At 51.1% G+C, this 26,024-nt stretch overlaps 1 protein-coding gene across 7 annotated transcripts in view; it reads right to left on the bottom strand.

The window, feature by feature from the left end:
• The window catches only part of ATP2B4 (ATPase plasma membrane Ca2+ transporting 4), a 780,797-nt gene that overhangs the window by 54,273 nt on the left and 700,500 nt on the right, over positions 1-26,024 (bottom strand). For all 7 annotated transcript variants that reach the window (XM_086923502.1, XM_086923496.1, XM_086923498.1 and 4 more), the window contains 2 exons: positions 14,222-14,329; positions 13,480-13,656 (listed from right to left, as the gene is read on the bottom strand). In XM_086923502.1, the coding sequence (XP_086779628.1) occupies positions 13,480-13,656; positions 14,222-14,329 (285 nt within the window). The remainder of the gene's footprint in view (positions 1-13,479; positions 13,657-14,221; positions 14,330-26,024) is intronic.

The following is a 26,024-nucleotide window of genomic DNA, read 5'->3' as shown; positions in this document are numbered from 1 at the left end:
AGTCCCAGGAAGTGAATGACAAAAGATGCTTGGCTGGACGCAGCTGCGCTGCTACTCCAGCTCGACCTAAAAAAGCCTAGGCCCATTTTCCTTTTGCAACCCATAGCTTTTGTTATGTAAAAAAGGCCCAAACTTTTCCCTGAACTAATCAACTGTCCTCACCCTCTGGAACACTCCTGAGAGAACCTCTTGCCCCTCAGATTTTCGCGCACTTGTGCATACCAACACTTGTGCCAAATCCAAGGTGAGCCTCTCAGGGGAGGGAGGGTGGGTGCTTGTGAATCTATGAAAGCTTCCAATACTGGAGAACTACAGTTACAGGCAAGTAACTTGTTTTCTCACTCCAGTATTGGAACTTTCATAGATTCACATGCCCGAATTAGAATAGTGAGCAATAACATTACAAAGCACATTTGTTCCTTACATTTCAAACTTGTGCAACACAACCTGTGCATTATAAAGTTTGGTACAGTACCATAAATGTGACTTTGTAAACAAGACGATAGGATGGAGGGATGCAAAAAAGGCTCACCGTCATTGGATGATCTGTCTCAGCACCGCTTCCGTCTCTGCGCCTGTGTCCAAGCAGTAGTGCTTGGTAAATGAGTGCGTAGATGCCCAGGTCGCTGCTCTGCAGATATCCAGGACAGGCACTCCTGCAAATAACGCTGTGGGCGTGGACACTGCTCTTGTTGAATGGGCACGAACTCGTGAGTTAAGAGGCTTCCCAGCAGCTTGATGACAGTAAACAATTGCACTGGAAATCCATCTGGCAATTCCACGTTTTGATAAAGGAAAACCCTTTCTAGGTGCACTGAAGGCGACAAAGAGCTGTGAAGATTTCCGAAATTCTTTGGTCTCTTTAAGATAGAACTTAACACATCTCTGAACGTCTAATGAATGCAAGGCTCTTCCCGCCGCTCTTGTTGGTTGAGGAAAGAAACTTTTCAATACCAATGGCTCATTCAAATGGAAATCAGTAGGCACTTAAGGGATAAATCTTAGAGTAGTCCTCAGAATCAGTCTGTCTTCCTTGAACTGCAAGAAAGGATCTCGAACTGTGAGAGCTTGTAGTTCTCCTACCCTCCTTGCTGAAGTGAGAGCGAGGAGATGAGCCACTTTCCAAGATAAAAATGTTATGTCCGCTCTGTGTATGGGTTCGAAAGGTTGTTTCATCAACTGTGACAATACTATGTTGAGATTCCAGAGCGGTGGTGGAGGTTTTATTGGAGGAAAAACTCTGAGTAATCCCTTCATAAACTGCTTGATGATCCTGGCTGACCATAAAGACTGGCCTGATGCAGATCTTCTGTATCGAGATATGGCAGCTAGATGCACTTTTAAAGAAGCGTGAGCTAAGCCAGACTTTGCTAATAGCAAGATGTATGGAATGATATCATGAGGCGCCGCCGTCAGAGGATGGGTACCATTCCGTAGACACCAGGGACAAAACCTCTTCCACTTCATTCTGCAGGTTTAGTTTGTACTCTCTGCCCTAGCTTTGGATAGGATGTCTCTACATTCCTGCGAAATATTTAGATGTTGGAACTCACAGTGTTCAGGAGAAAGGCTGCTAAGTGCAAGGATTTCAGGTCCGGATAGAGCACTTGTCCTTGGGACATTGTCAGGAGTGATGGGGTATTGGCTGGAGGCGAATTGGTTGCGCTTCTGACAACAGCAGAAGCTCCGCAAACCAATGCTGTCTGGGCCACCAAGGGGCTATCAGGATCAGCCTGCACGGTCCTTTCTTCATTTTCCTGAGAACCCTTGGCAGGAGGGGAATCGGAGGAAAAGCGTAGTCAAAGACGTCGAACCATGTCATCGAAAACGCATTCCCCCAGGAGAAGTCAGCTTGCGAAGAACCAGCATTTCTTGTTCTCCCTTGTGGCAAGGAGGTCCACCGTTGGTTTGCCCCATGTCCGAAAAATGTTGTCCAGGACTCTCTGGTCTAACTCCCACTCGTGGCAGGAAGTTTTGAGACTGCTGAGAGTATCTGCTTTGGTGTTCTGATCCCCTGGTAGGTGTTCTGCAGACATGGATATTTCTTCCTGTAGAGCCCATTTCCATATTCTCTGCGCTTCTTGAGATAGGGAGAGAGATCTTGTGCCTCCCTGCTTGTTTAAGTAGTGCATCGCAGTCGTGCTGTCTGTTCTTATCAACACGGACGAACCTCTGATTCATGGCAGGAAAGCTAGCAACGCCAGACGCACTGCCCTTAGTTCCAGAAAATTTATGTGCAGGTTTTGTTCTTTCAACTTCCATCGACCGCTGACCTGAAGGTCCTGCAGAAATGCCCCCCATCCTTCCAGGGATGCATCTGTAGTTACTACCAATGGGGCTGGAGCCGTGAAAAATGAGTCCTTGAGACATTTTGATGTGTCCACCACGCAGCTGCCTGCAGCATGACTGGTGTCACTCGCACCACATCCTCGAAGGAACCCTGTGCTTGATGCCATTGGAGGCCAGCTGTTCTTGTAACGGCCGCATTCGTAATCTGCAGTGAGGTACAAGGGGAATGCACAATGACATTATCCCCAGCAATGATTTCTACCTGCGTACTAAAAGATACTCTCTTTTTAGAAATCTTTGAAAGTGTAACACTATCTTTTGTTGTCTCTCTGCGGAGGGGAACGCTTTGTTTTTCTCCGTGTCTAAGATTGCTCCCAGAAAAGTAATTTGTTTCTTTGGTTGAAGGGATGATTCCTTCTCGTGCAAAGTCAATCCCAGCCTGGTGAACAAGTCTATGCACGCCTCCGTTGACACTCTGGTTAGTGCTTCTGTTGGGGCTTTGACCAACCAGTCGTCCAGGTAAGGAAAGACTTGATGTTTTTGTTTCCTTAAAACAGCTGCCACTGGAGCCAGGCATTTTGTGAACACTCTTGGGACTGACTTGAGGCCAAACGGCAGTACCTTGAATTGGTAATGTTCCCCGGCCACCTCAAAAGGAAGATATTGTCTGTGTGCAGGATGGATTGAGACGTGAAAATACGCGTCTTCTAAGTCCAAGGTTGTCATATGATCCCCTGGGTTTAAAAGCAGAAGGATGTCTTGTAGAGACATCCGGAATTACTTTTTAGATCGGTATTTAGGTATCTGAGATCCAGAATATGACGCTATTGTAGGATGTTTTTCCTTACTAGAAAAAATCGGGAGTATAAATCGCTCTCCTTTCTGAAAATTCTGTACTGGTTCTATTGCTCCCTTTCGGAGCATTGTCCGAATCTCCTTTCGGATTTGATGCAAATGATTGATCTTGTGATGCATCGGTGGCGTCTAAGGGGGTGTCTGAAGGAATTCTAGAGTGTGGCCGAATCGACTGATGTTGAGGACCCAACAGTCCGTGGTTATTAGTTGCCAATTTTGAAGAAAACAGGAAATCTTTCCACCCAGGGGAACGTACGATCTTTGTGTATCCAGTCAGATCAGCATTCGTAGGCTGTCAATGTCGTCAGGCGTTGTCCTTACCCTGACGACCTCCTCTACCTCTTGGAGTAGATCTGGAATAACATCCAGATTGTCACTGTGTGTACTGCTGACGGTAGGGCTGAATGTGGAAGTATACAAGGAATATCTCCCCTGCTGATTTCCTCCTCTATATGATGTTTGACTCTTTCCTTTAGAGCCACGAAAAGGGACCTTTCTGCATAGCAGAGTTCTCAAAGCTTTGGCAGCATCAGTGTCTTTCTTGATACTCTGCAGCGCGTCATCCACATGCTTGCTGAATAAGTCTTCGCCGTTGAATGGAAGATCCAAGATCTTATTCTGGACTTCATCTGAATGCTGTAGCTATTTACCACCCTTGCCTGCGCAGCACCGCCGCTCCTCCTAGAGACCTGAAAGCTGTAGTCGCTATATCCATAGCGCAGTCTATGATTTCCGCCGAAGTTCTTTCCCCCTCCAGATGAATCTTTCTGGCTTCTTGCTTCTCTGCATCCGGCACGTAGTTAATATAGGATGACCGGTCGCACCACATTTGCCTGCTGTACCTTCCCAAGATAGATAGAGCCTTTGCGGCCTTTACTAATAGAGCGGACATCGAGGAAAATCTATTCCCTGCGTTGTCCAGCCTCCTTCCATCTCTATCCGGGGGTGCTGTAATCGGAGCGGACGGATTCCTTGATTTCTGCTGCGCCGCTTGTGTAATTACCGAATCCGGTTTGGGGGGACCCAAAAGGCAGGCTGGGGCATCTGCCAGCGCCTTGTACTTCTTGTCTAATCTCGCGAGTACCGGGGTCACTGTAGCTGGTGATTACATCACTTTCAGACCTTCCTCCCAAATATGACTCAAAATCAGCAGAGATCGAACTGATTTGCGATAGGGTTCTTTAAAGTCATATGAAGCATTCAGCTTTATCCTTCGACATGGAAAGCGAGAATCTTTTAGTGGCCCTTTCCATCAGGTTATGAAACCCCCCAATGTCTTATGGTGGGGAAACCATGGGTTTCGGTGAAGGGGACGAAGGTGAAGTAATGAGGTAATCATCCCACTCCTTACTAGGATCACTAATTTCCCCATCTTCATGTTCCTCATCCGTAGTGTCGGGATCCCGCTGAGGTCTCAATGGCGGAGACTTAGGCAAAGGCTCTGGCAAGATCTCTCTTCTACGTACTGGTGTACTCGGCACAGACTGTGGTCGAGGCGTAACTTTAGAGATGTCCTTAGACATCTGAGGCGTAGGATATCTTCTTCTATAATCCTCCAGCATGGATTGAAGGTCTCTCAATAAAGAAGAGGGCACACTTGCCCTCTCTTCTCTCTGTTCCTGGTGGTGTTGATGTTGGGGATGAGTCTGATACTCCTCATACTCATCTTGCGAGTCCTCCTCCTGGTACTTAACCTTTAGTTGAGATGGACTGCTAGCATATCCGAATGGACCACCATCATCCTCTTCCTCCGAATCTTCCTCCTCCAGAAGGTGAGAAGGAACCAAAGGTGACACCTTACTAGGCGACATCAGTTCTGGCGTTATTGTTCTCTTTCAGACCAGAAAGCGTTTATACAGTGTTTTTTCTGTCGTCGACGTGCCCGTCGACTAAATCATTAGTCACCGCTATTGTCAACGTCGTTGTCACCGTTGTCGTCGGCCCCATGGTCGATGTCGTCGACGATCCCGTCGACGGTACAGTTGTCACTGCCTTCGTCGACGAAGGACTAGTCGTCGATTCAGTCGTCGACGGTGGAAGAGTCGATGGCGATACAGCCTTTACCTCAATTTTCGTTGACGATGGTGTTTTCGTCGACTACTATGTTCTTTTCGCCGACGCAGATTTTTTCACCTCAGAAGGTAATTTTTACCTTAGGAGGAAATTTCAACGGCTCTGATGAAGTCTTTTTAGACTGTTTCCCCTCAGAAGCATGACCCTTCTTCTCCATAGACTTTCCTGAAGGAGATTTTGAGGGACTGCGACCCGGAGACCCTGGTGTGGTCTTTTTAGGGTTTTTTTCAGGCCTCTCACCCGAGGTATGAGCCTGTGGAAACCTGCTCCTCTTTTGAAATCTCCTGGATGATGTAGACTCCTCCTCACTGTCACTTGAGAGGATCTCCTTCCTGGACTTCACCTTCTGGAGCCAGAGTAGAAGTCTTCCTTCACGATCTCTCAAGGTCTTATTGGAGAAAGTGCAACAAATCTTACACTCCTTCGCCTGATGATCTGGGTAAAGGCAATATATACAGTCTTCATGAGGATCATCTGTATAAAGCCTTTTCTTAGAGCAGGTGGCACAAGCTCTATATAAGCTTTTCTTCTCCTTGTCAGCCATGGAAAAGGAAATAGAGAGGTTTCCAAAAAACTCAATCCAGTTAAAGAGTATCAAATGAAGATTTTGAGCAGAGCTCAAAGGAGACTCCCTAGCACAACATGCAGTAGAAAATCTGATGGGCAAGAGGTCCTCTCAGGAGTGTTCTAGAGGGTGAGGACAGCCGATTGGTTCAGGGAAAAGTTTGGGCCTTTTTTACATAACAAAGGCTATGGGTTGCAAAAGGAAAATGGGCCTAGGCCTTTTTTCAGTTTGCTGTACTGCAATGCATTGCTTTTTTATATAGCAGAGACTCCTGTCTGGACGACGGGGAATAATTCAGGCATGTGAATCTATGAAAGTTCCAATACTGGAGTAAGAATACATTTGGGCTCTTAATGTGCCATTGTCTTTGGAAGCTGGTGTAAAATAAAATTTGTCCCATGCAGCAAGACTGTGGTCAACTGGTGCTTCATTAAACAGAATCAGCATTTTTGCTGTATGCCCAATCACATTTTTATTAATAGATCAGACTTGTTATCCATAAACTATTACCATGGATGAATTCTTACAAAAATGTTCACCACCATGTCAAGATGCTTATTGAAATACTTTTTGGAAGAGATTTGAGTCACTAATCCTAATGCATCTCAACTGCTATGTGAAGAATATATTGTTTTCCATATACATGTCAGTATCAAACATGCAGGTAAACACCTGTTAAACATACTAATTTGCCACTGGGGCCTTTGTAAAAGGGTAAATAGTGGCAGAGTAGTGGAACTGGAGTCTTTCCAAATCCCCAAACATTTCTTTTTGCACATGCTCATTTTGGTCAGGAGACACTGGTTTCTGTCAGATTTGCATATTGTTGTCACATTCCTATTGCACAAGCATTTCAAAGTAGTGGTGCTTTCTAGGAGAAACATACTTCCTAGGAAAAACATGCTTCCAGAACGCCATCACTTACTCAGTGTAAATTAGTGGTCTTTAAACACAGTCCACCTCGAAAACACAATTTTTTTTTTATCTGGAAAAAGTGGTAGTAAAGCGTCGCCTTCCATCATCCTGAATGTCACATGAAACAGACGACTTTCCTGTGAGAAGTTGGCCTGATATATGGTGCTCACTAGTTCTAGTGACCACCATGTATCAGTCCAAACAACCCTTATGGTGATTGGTTGTAAGTCAACCTTATAGACTAGCTATCCTAATGGTAGCATGGACAAAGCAGTCTTAGGCTAAACTCTTTTGGCATGTGAAGCCAGCTGTTTTACCACATATAACCCCTTGAATACCAAATGAAAGGACACCACACAGGTTGTTACGAAAATAAACAAGATATTTATTACTAACAAAACACCTCTGAACTCTTTATGAGATCAGAGGGCTAAGCACATGACAAGACTCTTAAGAAAAATACGTTAAGTTGCACAAATTACAATGGTGCCCTAGGGGCACGTCAAACCTTATACTAAGTAAATGGTATAAGGAAATCGATAGAAGGAATGGAGCTGTTCAGAGGCTGTAGGTTCGCTGGGACTACACTACCCTAACTTTAGGTAAGTAGCAGGAGGCCCACGGGACGCGTGTGCAGAGTGTAAACTCACACGCGAGATGCGGAACAAAATCAATGGACTGTACAATTTATGAAAAGGTAAGTAAAAGACAGTTCCGACTAGCTAGGTCTAAAACGACTGGATACCTGGACACTAGGAGAGTCAATCTACCCTTGAGCACCGAAATGCTCTTGTTACCTCACCCACGGGCTGCGGGTGCATAGGTGTGAAAGTGTGTCGGGTTTCCGCGTTGAAGTCTTTGGAGCCTTGAAGAAAGATGCTGCAAGCGACCAGGCGGAAGCTGTCCGGAGCGATCCAAGGGTGGATCGAGGAAGATGAAGAACTGAAAGCAGAGGGGATAATGTTCACAGTCACTAGCCAGTGACCGGAGTGGAACCAGGAAGGAACCAGATGCTGTTCTCGCGATCAGGTGAAGAGTGGACGCTTGACTCTGCAGCCACGTGGACCAGGTGGTGTCTTCGACGACCAGGATGGAGGCATGAGCTGTCCCAAGCAGGCTCTCGCTGTCGGCGGTGTTGGTTCCGGATTCGGCGTCAACAGGCCTTGGCAAAGGCAATTCACCCGTTGAGTGGAAAAGGCATCTGGTGCGGACCAGGAGGGTCCGGGGTGCTTCTCCTTTGCAGGGAAGCAAGGGCGAGTCTCGAGCAACCAGACCAGACCAGCGGTGTAGATGTCGTGGATCGTCGTCTAGGAGGCCACTAGCCAGCCGGCAAGTGACCAGACAACGAGTCGAACAGCAATCAAGCAAAAGGGCCCCACGCAGATCTCATGGATGCTGGAGGGCTGATCTTCTGTGCAGGAGCTGCTCGAGGCTGAGGCTTCTCAATCCCTAAAGCACTTCGTCGAGGATGCCTCTGAAGTCGTGCTGGAAGCAAAGTGCAGTTTCTCAAAGATGGCCGGTCCCACGTGTCTCGTCGCACCCACGGAACTCAGCTGTGCTGCAGATGTAGGTAGAGGTCAGAGAGGTCTGGGAGTCCGGGTCTCGTCGGGGTCTGAAGTCTGGATCCACCAGGGAAGACGACAAAGTGAACCGCTGGAACGCTTGATGGTGCCTGCTTGTGCAGGGTGGTCACTCCTTGGCCACAAGGGAGATTTCTTCAGTCTTCTGTGGAGCAGAACGTCGAAGTCCAGAGTTTCTTCTTTGTAGTTTCAAATCAGGATTAATCTAATTTGGAATGGGACCAGCTCCTACCTTTATTCTCCTAAAGGGGGCTGTACTATGACTAGGTCCCTCCTATGGGTGGTTTCGCGCCAGAGCTGGAGTGCCCCAGCAACTGGTTTGAACCGGGGTATGCACAGGGACACCTTGTGTGCCCCAGGCATGTCTCATTCCTTTCAGCCTGTCCTACCTCAATACACAAAATCCTGTCTGGCGGGTTGTTCTAGCACCTCCCAAGGCAGGAAACCCTTTGTCCAAGCCTCCCTCGCTGGAAGGACTCCCAGCAGCAGGAGGTCAGACTTGTGTCTGTGGTGGCAGCATCCATTTTGTGATGCTGAGACTCGAGTTAACTTTAACCGGGGTTCACAGTTACATACATTATAATGCACTTAAGAGTATATGGTATAGCGTTATCATGGAAACAGCTAAAGGACTTGGTTCCGAAAGCTGCAGTCAGGCTCAGCTCATGCTAGAGCACCATCTCACATAATTCCAAGCAATCTGCCTCCAGGATTGTTAAGAATTTGAATTGAATTTGAATTTAAAATTATTTATAAAGCGCACGTACACCAGCGGTTTCATGGCGCTACAACTAACAGAAGTCTGGGCGAAGGAGCTGGAGCTGAGTAAAGGAAAACAACTGCAATGGACTAATTGAAGGATTTGGTAAACAGATGAGCTTTGAGCTGCTTCCGGAATTGCGGATACAGGGTTAAGGCTCTGAGCTCGAGAGGCAGGGAGTTCCAGAGGAGCGGGGCAAGGGTCGCAACTTTCGAGCCTCCCCATTTCTTTCTCCGGAACCGTGGGACTGTGAGAAGGGACTGAGTAGATGAACGCAGTTCCCTGGAGGGAACATAGGGGGTGATCTCAGATGAGATGAAAGCCGGCGCCGTGCCCAGTCGTGCTTGAAAGGTGATGGAAGCGAGCTTAAACTGGACATGGGCACGAACAGGGAGCCAATGTAAAGACTTTAGGAGGGGAGTGGTGTGGTGAGACTTTGGGAGCTTGAACACCAGGCGCGCCGCCTGGTTTTGAATCTGCTGCAGACGCCGTAGACTATATGCAGGTATACCTGCATATAGGGCGTTGCCATAATCCAGGCGGGAGACGACCATAGCCAGGGTGATCAATTTCAGAGCACCAAAGGAAAAAAAGCGGGACACCTTGCGTATAGTGCGCAGTGAAAGGAAGGAAGAAGAAACCACAGAACTAACCTGGGAGTGAAGGGTGAGTTGAGTTTAATGCCTAATGTTTTGACTGAGGTAGAGGGAACAGGTAGAGAGCCTAGGGAGGGGGGTCAAAATAAAGAAAACCAGGGGCTGAATGAACTACCCGTCAACACCAGCTCGGTCTTGTCTGGGTTGAGTTTCAGATGGTTGTGTTTCATCCAGTCCCGGATATGGATCATGATAGATTGGAAATTAAGGACAGAAGCGGGGGAAGAAGACAGGTTGAAGACAAGCTGGAGGTCGTCCGCATAATTAAATACGGCGACCTCCATTTGCTGCAGTGAAAAAATAAGAGGGGCGATGTAAAGATTAAACAAAAGAGGGGAACGGGAGGAGCCTTGGGGGACCCCGCACTGGACTTTCCGAAAGTCCGCAGTAAAGTCACCCAGGCGAAGTGCCTGGGTGCGGTCCCTCAGGAAGGAGGATAACCAGACCAGCGCGGTGCCCCCGATCCCCGCCACCTTGACACGGGAAAGCAAGATGGTATGATCCACTGTGTCAAAAGCGGCTGAGAGATCGAGGAGGACCAAGGCCTGGGGCTGGTTGGTGTCCATTCCCTCCCTGAGGTTGTCAAGGACCGAGAGGACTACGGACTCCGTAGAGTGTGCGGGGCGAAACCCGGCCTGGCGGGGGGCAAGAGCCCCGTACTTCTCCACAAAAGAGCTCAGAGCGCAGGTGACATGGCGCTCGAGCACTTTCGCCAGGAACGGTAGGAGGGAGATGGGGCGAAAATTGGCGGGGATTGAGGGGTCTGCGCCCGGCTTTTTCAGGATGGGAACAATGACTGCTGATTTGAGTGGATTAGGTACCACGCCCTGGGAAAGAGCTATTGAGGAGGTGAAAGGGGGGGGGGGGGGGGGTCTGGACAAGTGGTAAAGATGTGACGGAGAATATGAGCAGGGCAGGGATCTAACGGGGAGGCGGATTTGACAAGGGGAATTATGGAAGTCAGAGATTCCTTAGTCAGAGGGGGGAGGGTGGTGAGTTGTCCCTTGGGAGGGGGACACTGGGGATCCACAAAAGTAGGGGAGGGGGAAGGGATGTTGGCTTTAATGGTGGCTATTTTACTGAATGAAAAAGTTGTTGAGGGAGTGACAGAGTTCCTGGGAAGGAGTGGGCTTTAAAGAGGTTCTGTCCGAAAACGCCAGGTTATGCACAATCGAGAAAATTTCCTTCGATTGGTTCTCGGCTGCGAGGATTTTGGAGGAGAAATAGGTAGTTTTAGCCGCCAGGATATCCTTTTTGTATTGAGTCAAGATGTTAATGAACTCCAATCGCAATGAGGGGCAATAGTTTCTCCTCCAGGCCCTCTCCGCTCGACGTACCGCTAGTTTGGTGGCCTTGAGATCTTCGTTAAACCACAGATTGGCATCCTTCTCTCGCTTAGAGGTGACCCGTTTCAGAGGGGCAATAGAGTCGCAGCCTGAGGAGAGCCACTGTTCAATGGCCGTGACCTGGGAAAGGGTGGATAGACCTTGTAGGGGGGGGGGAGGGAGGTGGCGAGTAGAGAGGATACATTTTCCGGATCTACTCGCCCCCAAGCGCGAACCCAGATGTTCTTGGGGAGTGGGGGCTTGACCGGAGGGTGTATGGGAAGGGCAAATGAGATCAGATGATGGTCAGACCATGTACAAGGCGAGATGGAAAGGGACTCTACGGGACAGTTCAAGGACCAGATCTGGTCTCGGATGTGACCTTTGATATGGGTAGGAAAATGGATATGAGATGTAAAGTTGAGAGATTGAAGGGTATCTGAAAATTCTTTTGAGGATGGGCATTCAGCTGGGTCAGAGGGCCAAAAATTAAAATCACCCAAGAGTAAAATGGAGGAGTTGTTAACTGTGATCGTGGCCAGAACTTCCAAAAAATCAGGGAGATTGAGGGGGGCGATAGGTGAGTATGCAGGTGAGAGGGGGCGTAATGGAAGTGGTGCGGCTAGCTAGATACTCAGTGGTGGCAATATCTGGCAGAGACAGAGTTTGAAAGGGGAGGTCGGTTAGGGCGATGACCGCCACGCCGCCCCCAGCTCTGCCATTTTGGCGATTTGCGCGTAGGGCGTAGTATGGGGCTGGTAAGGTGGCCAGTAGAGCAGGAAGGGAGTCAACACAGAACCAGGTTTCCGTTAAAAAAAAGAAGATCTGGGGCATGAAGGTCCAGCAGTACCAAAAGTTCGTGCGCATGGGCTACTGCAGACCGGGTGTTTAAATAGTATGCCGAGAGGGTTTTAGAGGTAGCAGGGAGAACATTGCCTCCAGAGGGATGGGGGGGATGTATTGGGGAGGAGGGATGGCGAGAGGAGCAGCAGGAGACAGGCCGAAAGACGAAATGCGAGAGCAGGTAAAGGCTGGTAAGGGCCATGGGCCCCGAAGGCAGCGTAGTTGGGCGGGGGAGTAGGTGGTAAATTGGGCAGAGTGACGCGCCCCTAGCCCCGGACAGGCGCAGACGGGCTTGCCTTAGGCGCGCCTTCGGCGTGCAATCGTCGCGCCCGCCCGCTGCGCCTCCATAAGGCCTGCCATAGGAGTGACTTATAGGAGTATATGTGTCCATTTTAGGGTTAGATATAGGTATACTATATCTAAAGCAAAGGGTGATTACACCACCTTGCCCCAGCTGTGTTACCAGCCAGTTGTGTCTGTTTAGATGGCCAGCCAGGGGTGGCATAATACATGCTGCAGCCCCTGGTAGGCCTTGGGTGCACTTATGCCCTGGGTACCTATGGTACACTGTACAAGGACTTATAAGAGTGACCCAATACCAATTAGTAAATGCACCTAAGGTACATGGATGTCAATTTAGAGAGAGAACAGCTAGGCTGTGGGTCTGATTAGCAGGCCCACAGCCAGCGAAAGTTGTAAACCAGTGAAGCAAAAAGCAAAAATCTGGGGTGACCATAGGATTGCAGACCGTACTCTCCTACATTTCCCTCCCTGCCCTGTGTGCCAGCACTTATATTAGGATGACATGTTTTTTTCTTGGCAGAACCAGGGCACTGACTTCTTTTGACTATGTTTTAGGCACCCCTTGTGGTATTGATTGCATACAAGCTCTCAACCAAGTATATCATTGCTAGAAGATTACCTCCAACACCTACCAATGCTAATGTTTGCAGTGGACGTTCTTGCATCAAATGTCTAAATATTTCACCGGAGTCAAGATAGTGGGATTCTCTGAAAATATTCTTGTGAGAGAGATCTGCAGGGCAGCTATATGCACTCTGCCAGCATCACATTCGATTTGCTTCAGCACAAAGTGGCAAGGTGGGTTTGAGACAATGGCTGCATGATGCTGCCTCTTACTATTTTTAAACTTTTCTCAGACCTCCACAGATTGAGAGGAGGAGATGCAGGAAGCAGGAGTGTGATGGTCAGGTTACCTTTATGTCATTCCACTAATCCTACTTCATATGGCCTCATGTCTACTCAACACCCTCCTATTTTACCCTCACAATGCTCAATATCATCACACAAACCTCATTATTTTTACATATGAAATCAGTGAGAGAATAGGCTTTTCTCTGCCCCCTTCTCCTCTCCAGCCAAAGCTGATCCACTTTCTCATCTTCCTCATCCCACACCTCAAATTGAAAAATGATCAGTACAAGTGCCTTCTTGACTACAGGTTACATTCTGTGCATCAAAAGAAGAAAATCCTGGACTAAGTCGGAAACATGGGGAAAAACGCTATTACCACAAGGGTCTTGAGTCTTTCTAAAAAATGAGACACTATGGGATCTCTAAATTAAGGAGAAGGAAACATGGGTGCCAGAAACTGTACCTGAGTCTGTATTCGGTTGAGGCCACGGAACCAGAGGATCTGTCCACGCCGCAACTCCATTTCAGCATGGTCAACCTGACCCTCAGTGAAGTCTTCCTCTGGAATATCCTCCTTTTGCATTCCATGACCGGCCTCCTTTAAGAACTTCAGACGGCTGGTTGGGACGGTGCAGATCAACTGCAGGAAAAGAAGCAATGAGCAAACACCACTCCGGTGAAGACAACAAAAGGTAAAGTGGGTGATGGTGAAAGGAAGAGGGGCAGAGATGCAGGAACATGCATCAGGGCTGGGGAAAATTAACTAGTCCAGTATAGAGCGATACTGGAGGTGGGGAAGGAACAAGGAAGAGAAAAAAAAGGGATTTAGACTGTGGATTATTATGGAGGAGTGGCTAAAATAGTCCTCAGAAATACTTTGTATTACACAAGGCAAAGCAGTGGACTCTATGTTCAAGATTGGCTCCTGGATGGAGTTGCCTGGGTGCCGTTTGAATGGGTGGAGGGCAGAAATGGCCGATGTCTCAGAATACATTCACTTTGGGGAGAACATTTCTGAATGAGTTGGAGTGAACATTTGCAATAAACAATGAACATTGTTTGTACTATGGAGTTAACAGAGGAAGCCTGGATGCATATGCAGAGGGTAAAAAACAGAAAATGGGGCTAAGTAAGGACAGTTACCATTTGCAGATATAAATGTGTGGTGCTGGGAGTAGATGTCAGAATGCGGTGTATGTGCTTACCTGTCCCCAAAGCAGTTCTCCCACACCTATAAATATACACCAGAACCACTGGTCCAAGGTGAGGCCTGAACAGCTGAATGGCTTCCCGCCAAACTCCACGATAATGATCTAAGAAGAGAGATATCAAGAGTTTAGCTTAGAGCCTGGCATTCATTTCCTGCTGGCAGAAACACACTAAGCTACACATGACAATCACCAAATGCTGATGGTCACTCATTCCTGTCGTACATCTCCTTCCTACAACCAAAGGCATGTGTAGAGGAAACCCCCTGGCCTAAATGGTAATTTTATAGCCACAGGAACAGTCTCCTAGCCTCTTGCTTAGATCATACATCTAAAGAACAAAGAACGTACTGTGAACATACACCTGGTAATACATTTGCATGTTCAAGTACTCAATCTGTGCTGTAGGATGCCCCTACGTAACCTCATACCTAAATCTAAAAGCCCATCTACAACTGTGACACAAAGATAAACAATTATAGACAATAGGTTGAATACCACCCTAAACGTGCCCTGGAAAATAAAGGCATCATGTACAAAAAGCATTAAATATTAAGGGTATGTTAATGCACTCTACTCCCTGGTTAGTACAAGAAAAGCTCAAGAGCTATAAAAGCCCGATATGAATAGACAGTAGCACCAGTGCATAAATGAACAAGAAACATGCCAACATTGCACACAGACAAGAAGCGGAGGTCCAAAGCCATGCCAAGAATGATGGATTAAACCCAGATCAGTTGACTGGGGTTGAGTGCTTGCAATGTTCAACACTCCATCCATCATCCCCTTTGGTTTTGCTTTCAAAGCCATGCTCACAGCTGAGATCAAGAAGGAAAACGTTACCTACCTGTAACAATCAATTTGTAGTTTTTAGTTATGTAGATTTACATGCTCTGCACACTCCTTCCAAACATTGGGACAAATCTTGCAAGTTGCTTTGAAGTAAAGGTTTGGGATTTTTGAGGTGACCTGTGACACCTCCTTCGAAACTGATCAATCAATCAATCAGTGACACTTATAGAGCGCGCTACATACCCGTAGGGTCTCAAGGCGCTGGGGGGGGGGGGGGGCCCGCTACTGCTCGAACAGCCAGGTCTTCAGCTTCTTCCTGAAGGAGAGGTGGTCTTGGGTCAGGCGCAGGTCGGTCGGGAGGGAGTTCCAGGTCTTGGCGGCCAGGTAGGAGAAGGACCTTCCTGCTGTAGTCGCTCTTCGGATGCGGGGGACGGCGGCGAGGGCGTGGTTGGCTGATCGGAGGTGGCGTTTGGGAGCGTAGAAGTTGATCCGGCTGTTGAGGTAGCCCGGGCCTTGGTCGTGTAGGGCTTTGTGTGCGTGGGTGAGGAGGCGGAAGGTGATTCTTTTGTTGACGGGGAGCCAGTGAAGGTCTCTCAGATGTCCGGTGATGTGGCTGGTTCGTGGGATGTCGAGGATGAGTCTGGCTGAGGCGTTCTGGATCCGCTGGAGTCTCTTCTGGAGCTTGGCGGTGGTACCGGCGTAGAGGGCGTTGCCGTAGTCCAGTCGGCTGGTGACGAGGGCCTGGGTGACGGTCTTCCTGGTCTCGGTGGGGATCCACCGGAAGATCTTCCGTAGCATGCGTAGGATGTTGAAGCACGCCGAGGAGACGTTGTTGACTTGCCTGGTCATGGAGAGGGAGGAGTCCAGGATGAATCCCAGGTTGCGTGCATGGTCTGTCGGTTTGGGTGCGGTGCCCAGGGCGGGAGGCCACCAGGAGTCGTCCCAGGCGGAGGGGGAAGAGCCCAGGATGAGGACCTCCGTCTTGTCAGAGTTCAGTTTCAGGCGGCTGGTCGTCATCCAATCGGCTACCTCTTTCATCCCTTCGTGCAGGTTGGCTCTGGCGAAGGCGGGGTCGTTGGTCAGGGAGAGGATCAGCTGGGTGTCGTCGGCGTAGGAGATTATGCTGAGGTTGTGTTTGCGTACGATGGCCGCGAGGGGGCTCATGTAGACGTTGAAGAGGGTGGGGCTCAGAGATGATCCTTGAGGGACGCCGCAGATGACTTCGGAGGCCTCTGACTTGTACGGTGGTAGGCGGACTCTCTGTGTTCTTCCGTCGAGGAAGGAGATGATCCATTCCAGCGCTTTGTCCTGGATTCCGATGTTGCTGAGGCGCTGTACTAGGGTGCGGTGGTAGACCGTGTTGAATGCCGCAGAGAGGTCTAGGAGGATGAGGGCCGCTGTTTCTCCATTGTCTATCAGGGCTCGGATGTCATCGGTGGCGGCGATGAGGGCGGTCTCGGTGCTGTGGTTGGCTCGGAAGCCAGACTGTGAGGGGTCGAGGGATCCGTTCGTCTCGAGGAAGGCGGCCATCTGCTTGTTGACGGTCTTCTCGATGACTTTGGCTGGAAACGGTAGGAGCGAGATGGGGCGGTAGTTCTTGAGTTCGGTGGGGTCCGCTGTTGGTTTCTTGAGCAGGGCGCTGAGTTCGGCGTGTTTCCAGCTCTCTGGGAAGGTGGCGGTGTCGAATGATGTGTTGATGATGTCTCGCAGGTGGGGTGCGATGACAGCGTCGGCCTTGTTGAAGACGTGGTGAGGGCAGGGGTCGGTCGGTGATCCGGAGTGAATGGAGTTCATCGTGCGGATGGTGTCTTCGGTGCTGATCGGGGTCCAGGCGTGAAGGGTGGTGGTGGGGGGTGGTTGTTCGGTCATGGTGTGCGTTGGTTGGTTGTTGAAGCTGTTGTGTATGTCCGCGATCTTGTTGTGGAAGTATGAAGCGAGGGAGTTGCAGAGGTCTTGCGATGGGGTGATGTCGTTGTTTCCTGCGCTGGGGTTGGAAAGCTCTTTCACGATGTTGAAGAGTTCCTTGCAGTTGTGTGCGTTGTTGTCCAACCGTTCCTTGAATGCTGTTTTCTTGGCGGCGTGGATCAGCTGGTGGTGCTTCCGGGTGGCAAGCTTGAAGGAGGTCCTGTTGTCCGGTGTGGGTTCCCTTCTCCAGACTTTCTCGAGGGCTCGGCAGTTCTTCTTGGAGCTCTTGAGTTCGTCGGTGAACCACGGGGCTTTCTTGCTTCCGGGTCTGCTGGGCGGGGTCCTCAGCGGGGCGAGCTCGTCCGCGCAGATGCTGATCCACTTCGTGAGGTTGTCGGCGGCCTGGCTGGGGTTCGCTGAGCTGGCAGGAGGGTGCTGGCTCAGGGAGGTGGCGAGCTGGTCTGCTGTGATCTTGTTCCAGCTTCTGCGGGCGGCCTGTTGCTGGTGGTGGTGGGACGTCGTTCTCTTGAAGGTGAAGTGGACGCAGCTGTGGTCCGTCCATTGGAGCTCTGTGGCGTGGCTGAAGTCGATGTCTGTGCTGGAAGAGAAGACTGCGTCGAGTGTGTGTCCGGCGAGGTGGGTGGGGGTGGACACCAGTTGCTTGAGTCCCAGGTTGGCGAGGTTGTCCAGCAGGGTGGTGGTGTTGCGGTCGTTGTTGTTCTCCAGGTGGAAGTTGAGGTCCCCCAGGAGGATGTAGTCAGCGGAGGGGAGGGCATGCGGGCTGACGAAGTCGGCGATGTCCTCGCTGAATTGCGTGCGTGGTCCAGGGGGTCGGTAGATCAGGGTGCCTCTGAGGGTGGTGTTCGGGTGGTGTTCGGGGTGGTGTGGATCTGGAAATGCAGGTGTTCGGCGGTGGTCAGGGTGTTGTCGACAGACACCACCTTAGATGAAAAAGTTAGTTACCTTTGCTAACAATCTTTGTGGTGGATACTCTAATGCAGATTAATCACCTAGTGAATAATTCCCATGTATCAAACTGGATCTGGAAACGTTTAGAGCAGTTCTCCTGCACTCCGCTAGGTGGCAAAGTACGGCTAGGCGACAAAGTCATTCCACTCCGGAAGTGACTAGTTGAGCGTTCAAATGATGGCCGACATCAGTTGCTTTCCAGGCTATCAGAGACCTCAGACACACAGCACAGCCCATTAGAATTGTCATATTCATTGTGTAGGTCTCTAGATTGAGACCTTTTCCGATGGAAAGATAACCCAGTTCACAGAATGAGAAGGCAGGGAGGATCGCTGAAGAAGCACAAGTTACTTACCTTCGGTAACGATATATCTGTAAGAAACAGTAGTTAGTATTAGTTTCCTTACCTTAGAATATCCCCAGGCGTCAGACTGGATCTGGAAACTTTTGCATAGCAGTACCCTTGCGCGTCAGTAGGCGTCGTCTGCGGCTCCGCGTCCGTCGTCGGTGCCGCCCTCGTGGGCTGACGTCAGTTCTTATACACTGCTTTTCCGCGCCAGAAACGTAGAGCCATGATAAAAACCAACACTGGTGCCATGAAACTAGGGCCCTGTAAGGGGATGACCTTAACACCAGATATCGGTTCGCAGAACGGGGAGGATGGGTGGGGCGGTAAGGAATCCAATACAAACTACTGTTTCTTACAGATATATCGTTACCGAAGGTAAGTAACTTGTGCATCTGAAAGAAACAGGTTAGTATTAGAATAGATACCCCAGCAATACCAACCCCAATGGTGGGTCTGCGAACCAATGATCACACCAGAAAGTCCTATACTGATTTTGTGGAGGGAAGCCTGGCTGCCCGAATCACATTACAGACTTCAGGAGGCAAGTCAAATGGCCTCAACTGCCGCCGCTCAATCTCCACGCATGTAAGTGGAGACTGGACAGGTTCGGGTGGAGGACCGTCCCCTGCTGCTGCGACAGAAGGTCCTCCTGAAGGGGCAGACTAATCGGGTGATCGACAGACATACTGAGTAGCTCGGGATACCAGTATCTTCTTGCCCAGTCCGGAGCCACAAGGATGACTTGGGCCGGTCGCATCGGATCTTCAGCACTCTGGGCAGAAGTGGTATAGGCGGAAAGGCGTACAACAGACCGCAACTCCACTCGCGATGAAAAGAGTCTCCGAGCGAGTGACGCCTTGGAAATTCCAACGCGCAGAACTGATGACATTGCGCGCTCTCTTCTGTGAGGAATAGATCTAATCAAGGCTCTCCCCACTGCTAAAAGAGACCTTGCGCCACGTCCGAGTTCAGACGCCATTCGTGATCCATCATGCACCGACGGCTGAGTTCGTCCGCCCTGGCGTTGAGGGAACCTGCCAGGTGTTGAACCACCAGGGTCACGCCCTGATGTTCCAGCCACTGCCAGAGGCGCAGAGCCTCCTGGCATAGGGTCCACGACCCCACCCCTCCCAGTTTGTTGCAGTACGACATGGCGGTGGTGTTGTCCGTGAACACCTGCACTGCACGCCCCCGGACAGAGGGGAGGAATGCCTTTAGTGCAAGCCGGATCGCCCGCAGCTCCAGAAGGTTGATGTGGGGCCGGGACTCCGCCGGAGACCAGAGGCCTCTGATCTCCGCCTCTCCCATGTGGCCCCCCCAGCCCTGGAGGGACGCGTCCGTCACAACTAAGTGCTCCGTTTGGGGTAGGGAGAGGGATCTGCCGCTGACCCAATCGCGGTCCGTGAGCCACCACTGCAACTGTCTTGCCGTGCCCTCCGAGATCAAGATCTGGTCGGACAAGTTGCCCTGATGCTGGGCCCACTGAAACTTGCAGAGTCCCACTGGTGTGCTGCATCCTGGTGTGATGCATCAGAAGGATGCAGGAGGCCATCAGCCCCAGAAGTCGCAGCGTCAACCTGACCAGCTGAAAGATCGGAATCAGAGCCTGAATATCCCGAACCCGCTGTTCGGGAGGATAACCTCGAAACTGCGCAGAGTCTAGAACCGCTCCGATGAAGAGGAGCTTCTGAGGGGGACACAGGTGTGACTTCAACACATTGATGGAGAACCCCAGCAGGTGCAGGAGGTCGGCCATAGTCTGGAGGTGGCTGACGACTGTCTGGGGTGAGCCCGCCTTCAACAACCAGTCGTCGAGATAGGGGAAGACTGAAACCCCTAACCAGCGCAGATGAGCTGCGACCACCGCCATCACTTTCTTGAATAACCGTGGGGCGCTGGTAAGGCCGAGGGGAGCATGGTAAACAAAGTGCTCGTGGCCTACCGTGAACTGCAGATCGCGCCGATGGGCCGGCAGGACGGGGATGTGAAAATAAGTGTCCTGCAAGTCCAACGCTATCATCCAGTCTCCCGGGTAGCTAAGACCTGAGCCAGTGTCAGCATCTTGAACTAGTCCTTCCGGAGGAAGCCGTTGACGTTCCGCAGGCCCAAGATAGGGCGTAGGCCCACTTTGCCCTTCTTGGGAACCAGTAAGTATGGGAGTAACAACCACACCCTACTTCTGGCCCAGTAACGCGCTCGATGGCACCCTTGGCCAAGAGGGCCGTAACTTCCTCTCGCAGAAGGATCAAGTGATCCCCCGACACGAGGTGGCATGGCTGGAGGGGTCGCCTCGAGGGAGGGAGTAGCCCCTTCGGACGATTTGCAGCACCCACCTGTCCGAAGTGATGTTGCGCCAGTGGAGGAGGTGATGGCGAAACCTGCCCCCCATTGGCGTCACGTGGGCCTGAAAGCTCGGACTAATAGGGCTTTGAGGCAGATGTTGCGGGGGTGGATTATGGACTGGCCTCGCCGTTGTCCTCTGGCAGCGCCACGGCGGTTACCACGTCCGCCACCACACTGGATGTTAGTCTGCGGCCCGTAGCTGGCAGGACATGTGAGGACCCCCTTCCTTGGCCACGAAAGGAGCAAAAGGCAGCAGTTTGCTGGCGCGGGCAGACAGGCCCAAGGACTTGGCCGTAGCCCTGGAGTCCTTATAGCGCCCAAGCGCACTGTCTGCCTTGTCGCCAAAGAGGCGACAGCCATCAAACGGCATGTCCATAAGGGTGTTTTGGTCATCAGCCGAAAAGTTGGCGAACCTCAGCCAGGTGTGGGGACGAATCGCCACCGTTGTTGCCATCGCTCTGCCTAGCAAGTCTGATGTATCCAGCCCACACCGGATGGAATACAGTGCCGCATCTCGACCCTCGGCAAGGGCTTGGGCGAGTTTAGTCCGGGCCTCCTCCGGCCGTTGTGGCAGCACGTGCGCGACCGTGTCCCACGGAGAGTGGGAATAATGGCCCAAGAGGCATGCAGTGTTAACTGACCGCAACCCCAAACTCAGTGAGAACATCTTCTTACCATACTGTTCGTACCTCTTGGATTCCCAATCGGGGGAGCCCGGGAATGCGGTCTGGTAGTTAGAGGCCTGTATGACCAGGCTCTCGGAAGTTGGGTGGGTGGACAGGAAGCAAGGGTCGCCCGGAGCCGGGCGGTGGTGTCTGGCCACGCTCCTATTTACTGGGGGACCTGTAGCGGGCCTGGACCAGGTGCCCAAAACAACGTCAGACAAGGCCTCTTTAAATGCCAGCAGAGGCTCCGAGGAGCTTGCTTGCAGTTTAAGGACCTCAGTGAGGAGGTTAGTCCTCACGGCCGCGACGGGGAGTTCAAGGGATAAGGTCTTGGCCGCCCGCGTCAACACCACACTATAGGTAGCCCCCTCCTCTGAAGCCACGGTAGGAAGGGAGACAAAACCAGTGTCTGGCGAAGTGTCCAAACCACTGGCATCCCCTAGCTCAACTGCCCAGTCTTGATAAGACTGGCACTCACGTGCCAGAGGGTCCTCAGACCCCTCCCAATCCCCCTCGCCACCCATCTCCTGGTTCTCAGGGTCAAACGATGGGACCCGATCATAGAAGAAAAAGTCTTCTCTCGACGTCGAATGCGGCGTTGAGCGGCGCCGCTCCGGCGTCGGAACCGGGTCGAGGGGGGGGGCGGGACCGGGGACGATGTCGTTCGGGGATGGCGTCGGGGCGACACCCTAGGGGCCGGTGACCGGTGACGACCCAGATCCGGACCCAGCGGGGCCCTGCGGCATCGGGACCGAAGTCGCCGACGGCACTGGGGCCAAAGCACCCGACGGAGCTGGGGCCGAAGCACCCGGCCCGCTTGGGCTCCCAGTCAGGACCGCGGAACCCGACAGAGGAGTGAGCGACCTCATGGCCGTGAGGAAGGCATCGATCTCCTCCGGCGTCGCGTTCTGCCCAGGGACCGGTGGGTATGGAGCAGGCCGCGACGCCTGCGGCTCCGGCAGAGCCGCGTGGGCGGTGTCGCCCGAACCCCCGGCCGCGTTGGGGGAGTCAGAAGAGCGATGTCGCTTCTTCGACTTCTTGTGCCTCTTACCTGAGGACTTGGAGACCGAGGAGTGGTGCCGACTCCCCGAGCTGTGATGACGCCGGCCCCGCGACCGGTCCCTCTGCCTCCTTCCAGACCGGGACCTCGAACGGCGCGGGCCGACTGCCGGAGCTCGAGGCGCTTGTGGGACCGCTCCCGCCTAGCCTTCGACGTCAAGACCCGGCAGTCGGGGCACAAATTGTCATCGTGGTCGGTAACCGACATCAGTCGGGTGCAGTCGACGCAGGGCTTGAACCCGGGCATCCCTACTGGCACCGGAGTCGTTCGACTTCGAAGTAAAATCAAAAATGATCGAAAAAGTTCAGTCAAAAATTGACTAAGGGTACCACTTTTTCCGTATCGGAGCTTGCTGGCGCGGAAAAAAGAAGAACTGACGTCAGCACGCGAGGGCAGCGTCTAAGTACTCCGGCGACGTCAGCCCGGGGCCAAAGACGCCGACGACGGACGCGGAGCCGCTGACAACGCCTACCGACGCGCAATGGTACTGCTACGCAAAAGTTTCTGGATCCAGTCTGACGCCTGGGGATATTCTAAGGTAAGGAATCTAATACTAACTTGTTTCTTTCAGATTTGATGGTTAGATAAGTGTATCCACCACATAGGTTGTTACTGAAGGTAAGTAAATTAATCTTCTGTTGGATACGTCTACTTGCAGATTCCTCATATTGTAAATAGATACCATAGCAGTACCTCCTATAGTTGTGGGTCTATGCACTGGCTAATATGAAAAAGTCCTACAAAGGGGTTGTGGCCTGTAACCCACTGTGGCTCTGCTGCATCCACTAGCAAATTTAGGGGAATAATTGGCATAGTACCCCTTTCCCTGTCTCACCTGCAATGATTGCCTGAAAATACACTCCTGCCGTGCCCCAGAGTAGTTTTTGAGCTCTGCTGACTGCTTATGGTGGCAGAACAGACTGACGCAACCACGACCTCGAGGACGGCAGGTTCGACCCCATGAGAAGGGATCCAGAGCCTGCTATCATCTGAGGACACGAGGGTTTTATGAAACAACCTCTTTGACACTGGTGGGTTGGCCAGTGAGTGAGGCAATACGGGGCTTGGGGCAAACCTTGGAGCCCACGACTGGGCCTACGCTGTTGGCAATCGCCTCCCATTAGCTGCCATTTGCAGACTTGGAGGGGTTATTGCAGCATTACAGCAGTGACAGGGGTGCATGGTGGGGTGTTCTCTCACCCTAATGGTGCTTTAGCCCACTCCTGAGCAGAGGGGCTTGTGTGACCTTGTTTCTTCTACCCCAGGTGAAACCACCCAAGTTGCATGTCTGACTCCAAGAAGCCACAGGTGGGACGTTTGTCATGAGAACCCGCTGGAGAGTTAGCCTGGAGGCTAAACGATGCCACCACCGCCGCCAGGGATGGGGCATCCACGGAGGGGGAGAAACTGATTTCAAGCCAATGCAGTGGGAGACTGGGAGCCCACTACCATGCCCAGTCTGTGTTCCTGAACATACTTGATCCCAAAATGGCTGAGGAAGATGCCTCAAGGCCTTCCTTTGCAGGCAGGTAAGAAACCGCTGCTTCCTTTTACATCTTTCTTGCTACCCAACGCCAGCACCCACAGAACACTGCTGCACAGCCCCTTCCTCCTTGACTTGGTGGCAGCACCGTAAAAAAATTACTGAATATGCAGGAACCAGAGGCCACTTGAAGGGACTTGACCAGGCTAAGAATACCCGGAGGACTATATATGAGATGGGTGTGTGACAATGTTGGCAGAGACTGCATGGCTACTGGATACCAACCTGGAAAACACCATAAACAACTATCTGGAAATCTAACAAGTACACTGCGGCCCCTGCTACTTACTAGGGTGGCTTACAGAGTCGTATCTGGCCTGAGGGATTCGAAGGACGGCAGGTTGGCCCCTTGAGGCGAAGGCGTAGCGCTGGTGGTACCACTCCTCCTGAGCTCTCAGAGAATCTCCTGCCCTCGCTGGACACCCCACCATGCACCATGGAGCAACAGCCTCTAACACAACGCAAAGAGGAAAAGAACAATCACTGCCCTACTGGTGAGTGCCTCTGGCCCTATGCCGCCCAAAAGACAACAGCCAAACAAGTCCCCAGCTATTTCGTGCCTGCGGAAGCAAAGACAATAAAGCTAGAAGTGTCCGAGAACGCCACCATGTTGCTTACAAGGAACTATTTGCTTCCCCCCCTCTGGGATTTCAAAAAGGAACTTCGAGAAGAATTCAAAGCAAATTTAACCTCCTCCCTCGACATATTGAGGTCAGACCTTGATGTTAAGCTGGCTATAGTGCATAAAGACGTGGATTCGGTTGGGACCAGGGTGCTGGACCTGGAGACAAAGTCTACTGAATTAGATACCCAGACTGCCCAACTGATAGAAATAACGCTAACATTGCATGTGCACCTCCAGGAATCACAACACAACGACTTGGAGAACAAGTCCTGAAGTCAGAACATATGAATTAGTGATCATCGCTGAAGATAAAGGTGGACAGAGTTCAAAGCATTGGTCTAACATCACCAGGCGACAGGAAGTAACCATGGGTCGTCCTCTTGAAGCTCCATTCCTTCAAAACCAAAGAAGCTTTTCTTAGAGTGGCCCATTGGGTGGAGACAATTGCCTTTCAGGGTGCAACATGTTCCAGGACATAGCTCCTGCCACACTGGTTAGACGCCAACATTTTTGGCAAGTGACAGACAAATTGAGGCAAGACAGTATCAGATATTTTGGTCATACCTGTTTGGCCTTGCCTTTGATCCACAGAATAAGCTATGCCAACAGAATTCTCAGAGGCCATGATGCTTTTGGGCATCCCGACCTTAAAGGCACAGATGAACAATGGACCCCAGGGAACTTTGAGAGAACACCGACCGGTCCACGACTTCTGTCACCTGGGCTCTCTCAAAGTTGCCCTAGCTATCGTAAAAAACATGGACTCACACTGCAGGGTTCTCGGGGTTAGGGGTTGATCCTGTGAGGCCCTGGTCCTCGCGACACGCAAACAGACCATGGTGGACAAGATCGCCACTGACACACCCCTCTGTGAGAAGGTATCAGTAGTAGGTGGAGAAGGTGCAAAGGGGACAGGAGCAAAATATCTTCAGCGTAGGCTTGTCTTTTACCACCCAGATCGATCTTTGCGATCTGAATCTTTGTTTCTGGCAGCGGTTCCCCGAGTAAATAGGGCCCGGATTGGGGGGCGGTCCTTTAGACTGAGGGCACCACAGCTCTGGAACTCTCTGCCACTGGGCTTACGCGGTTCCTCTAACCTACTGTCTTTCAGGAAAGGCCTTAAAACTTGGCTTTTTACCCTTTAATGTTTCTCCTTCACTGTCAATAAATGTTTTTATCTTTGTTCTGTTATTCCCATATGAGCTGCCAACATATAGCGCCAGGACACTCCAATCGAGTAGCCGTGCGCTATAGAAATTACATTTAACATAAAACATAACAATTGCTTCGGTGGCCAATCGCCTAGTAATATGCAGATACACGGAGATGTATTTTTGAACTTGGAACTCATTGTCTCACCACTCGTTCTGCTAAGGTTCAACCCTGGGGGGTCCGAGTGTTACATAAACACGTTTTTTTTTAAATCATTTGCGGGAACAAGATGGATGCACTAGCCATCTCAGGCAATGGTGTAGGAGGGGGGAGGGAATCCAGTCTAGCTACATGACCAGAGGAGGGCACTACCTCACGCCACTATCAAAGGCCAGCC

The sequence above is a fragment of the Lissotriton vulgaris genome, chromosome 5 (assembly GCF_964263255.1).
Source record: "Lissotriton vulgaris chromosome 5, aLisVul1.2, whole genome shotgun sequence".
NCBI lineage: Eukaryota > Metazoa > Chordata > Amphibia > Caudata > Salamandridae > Lissotriton > Lissotriton vulgaris.
Note: the sequence above shows the minus strand (reverse complement) of the source record. Positions and strands in the feature narration are given on the sequence as shown.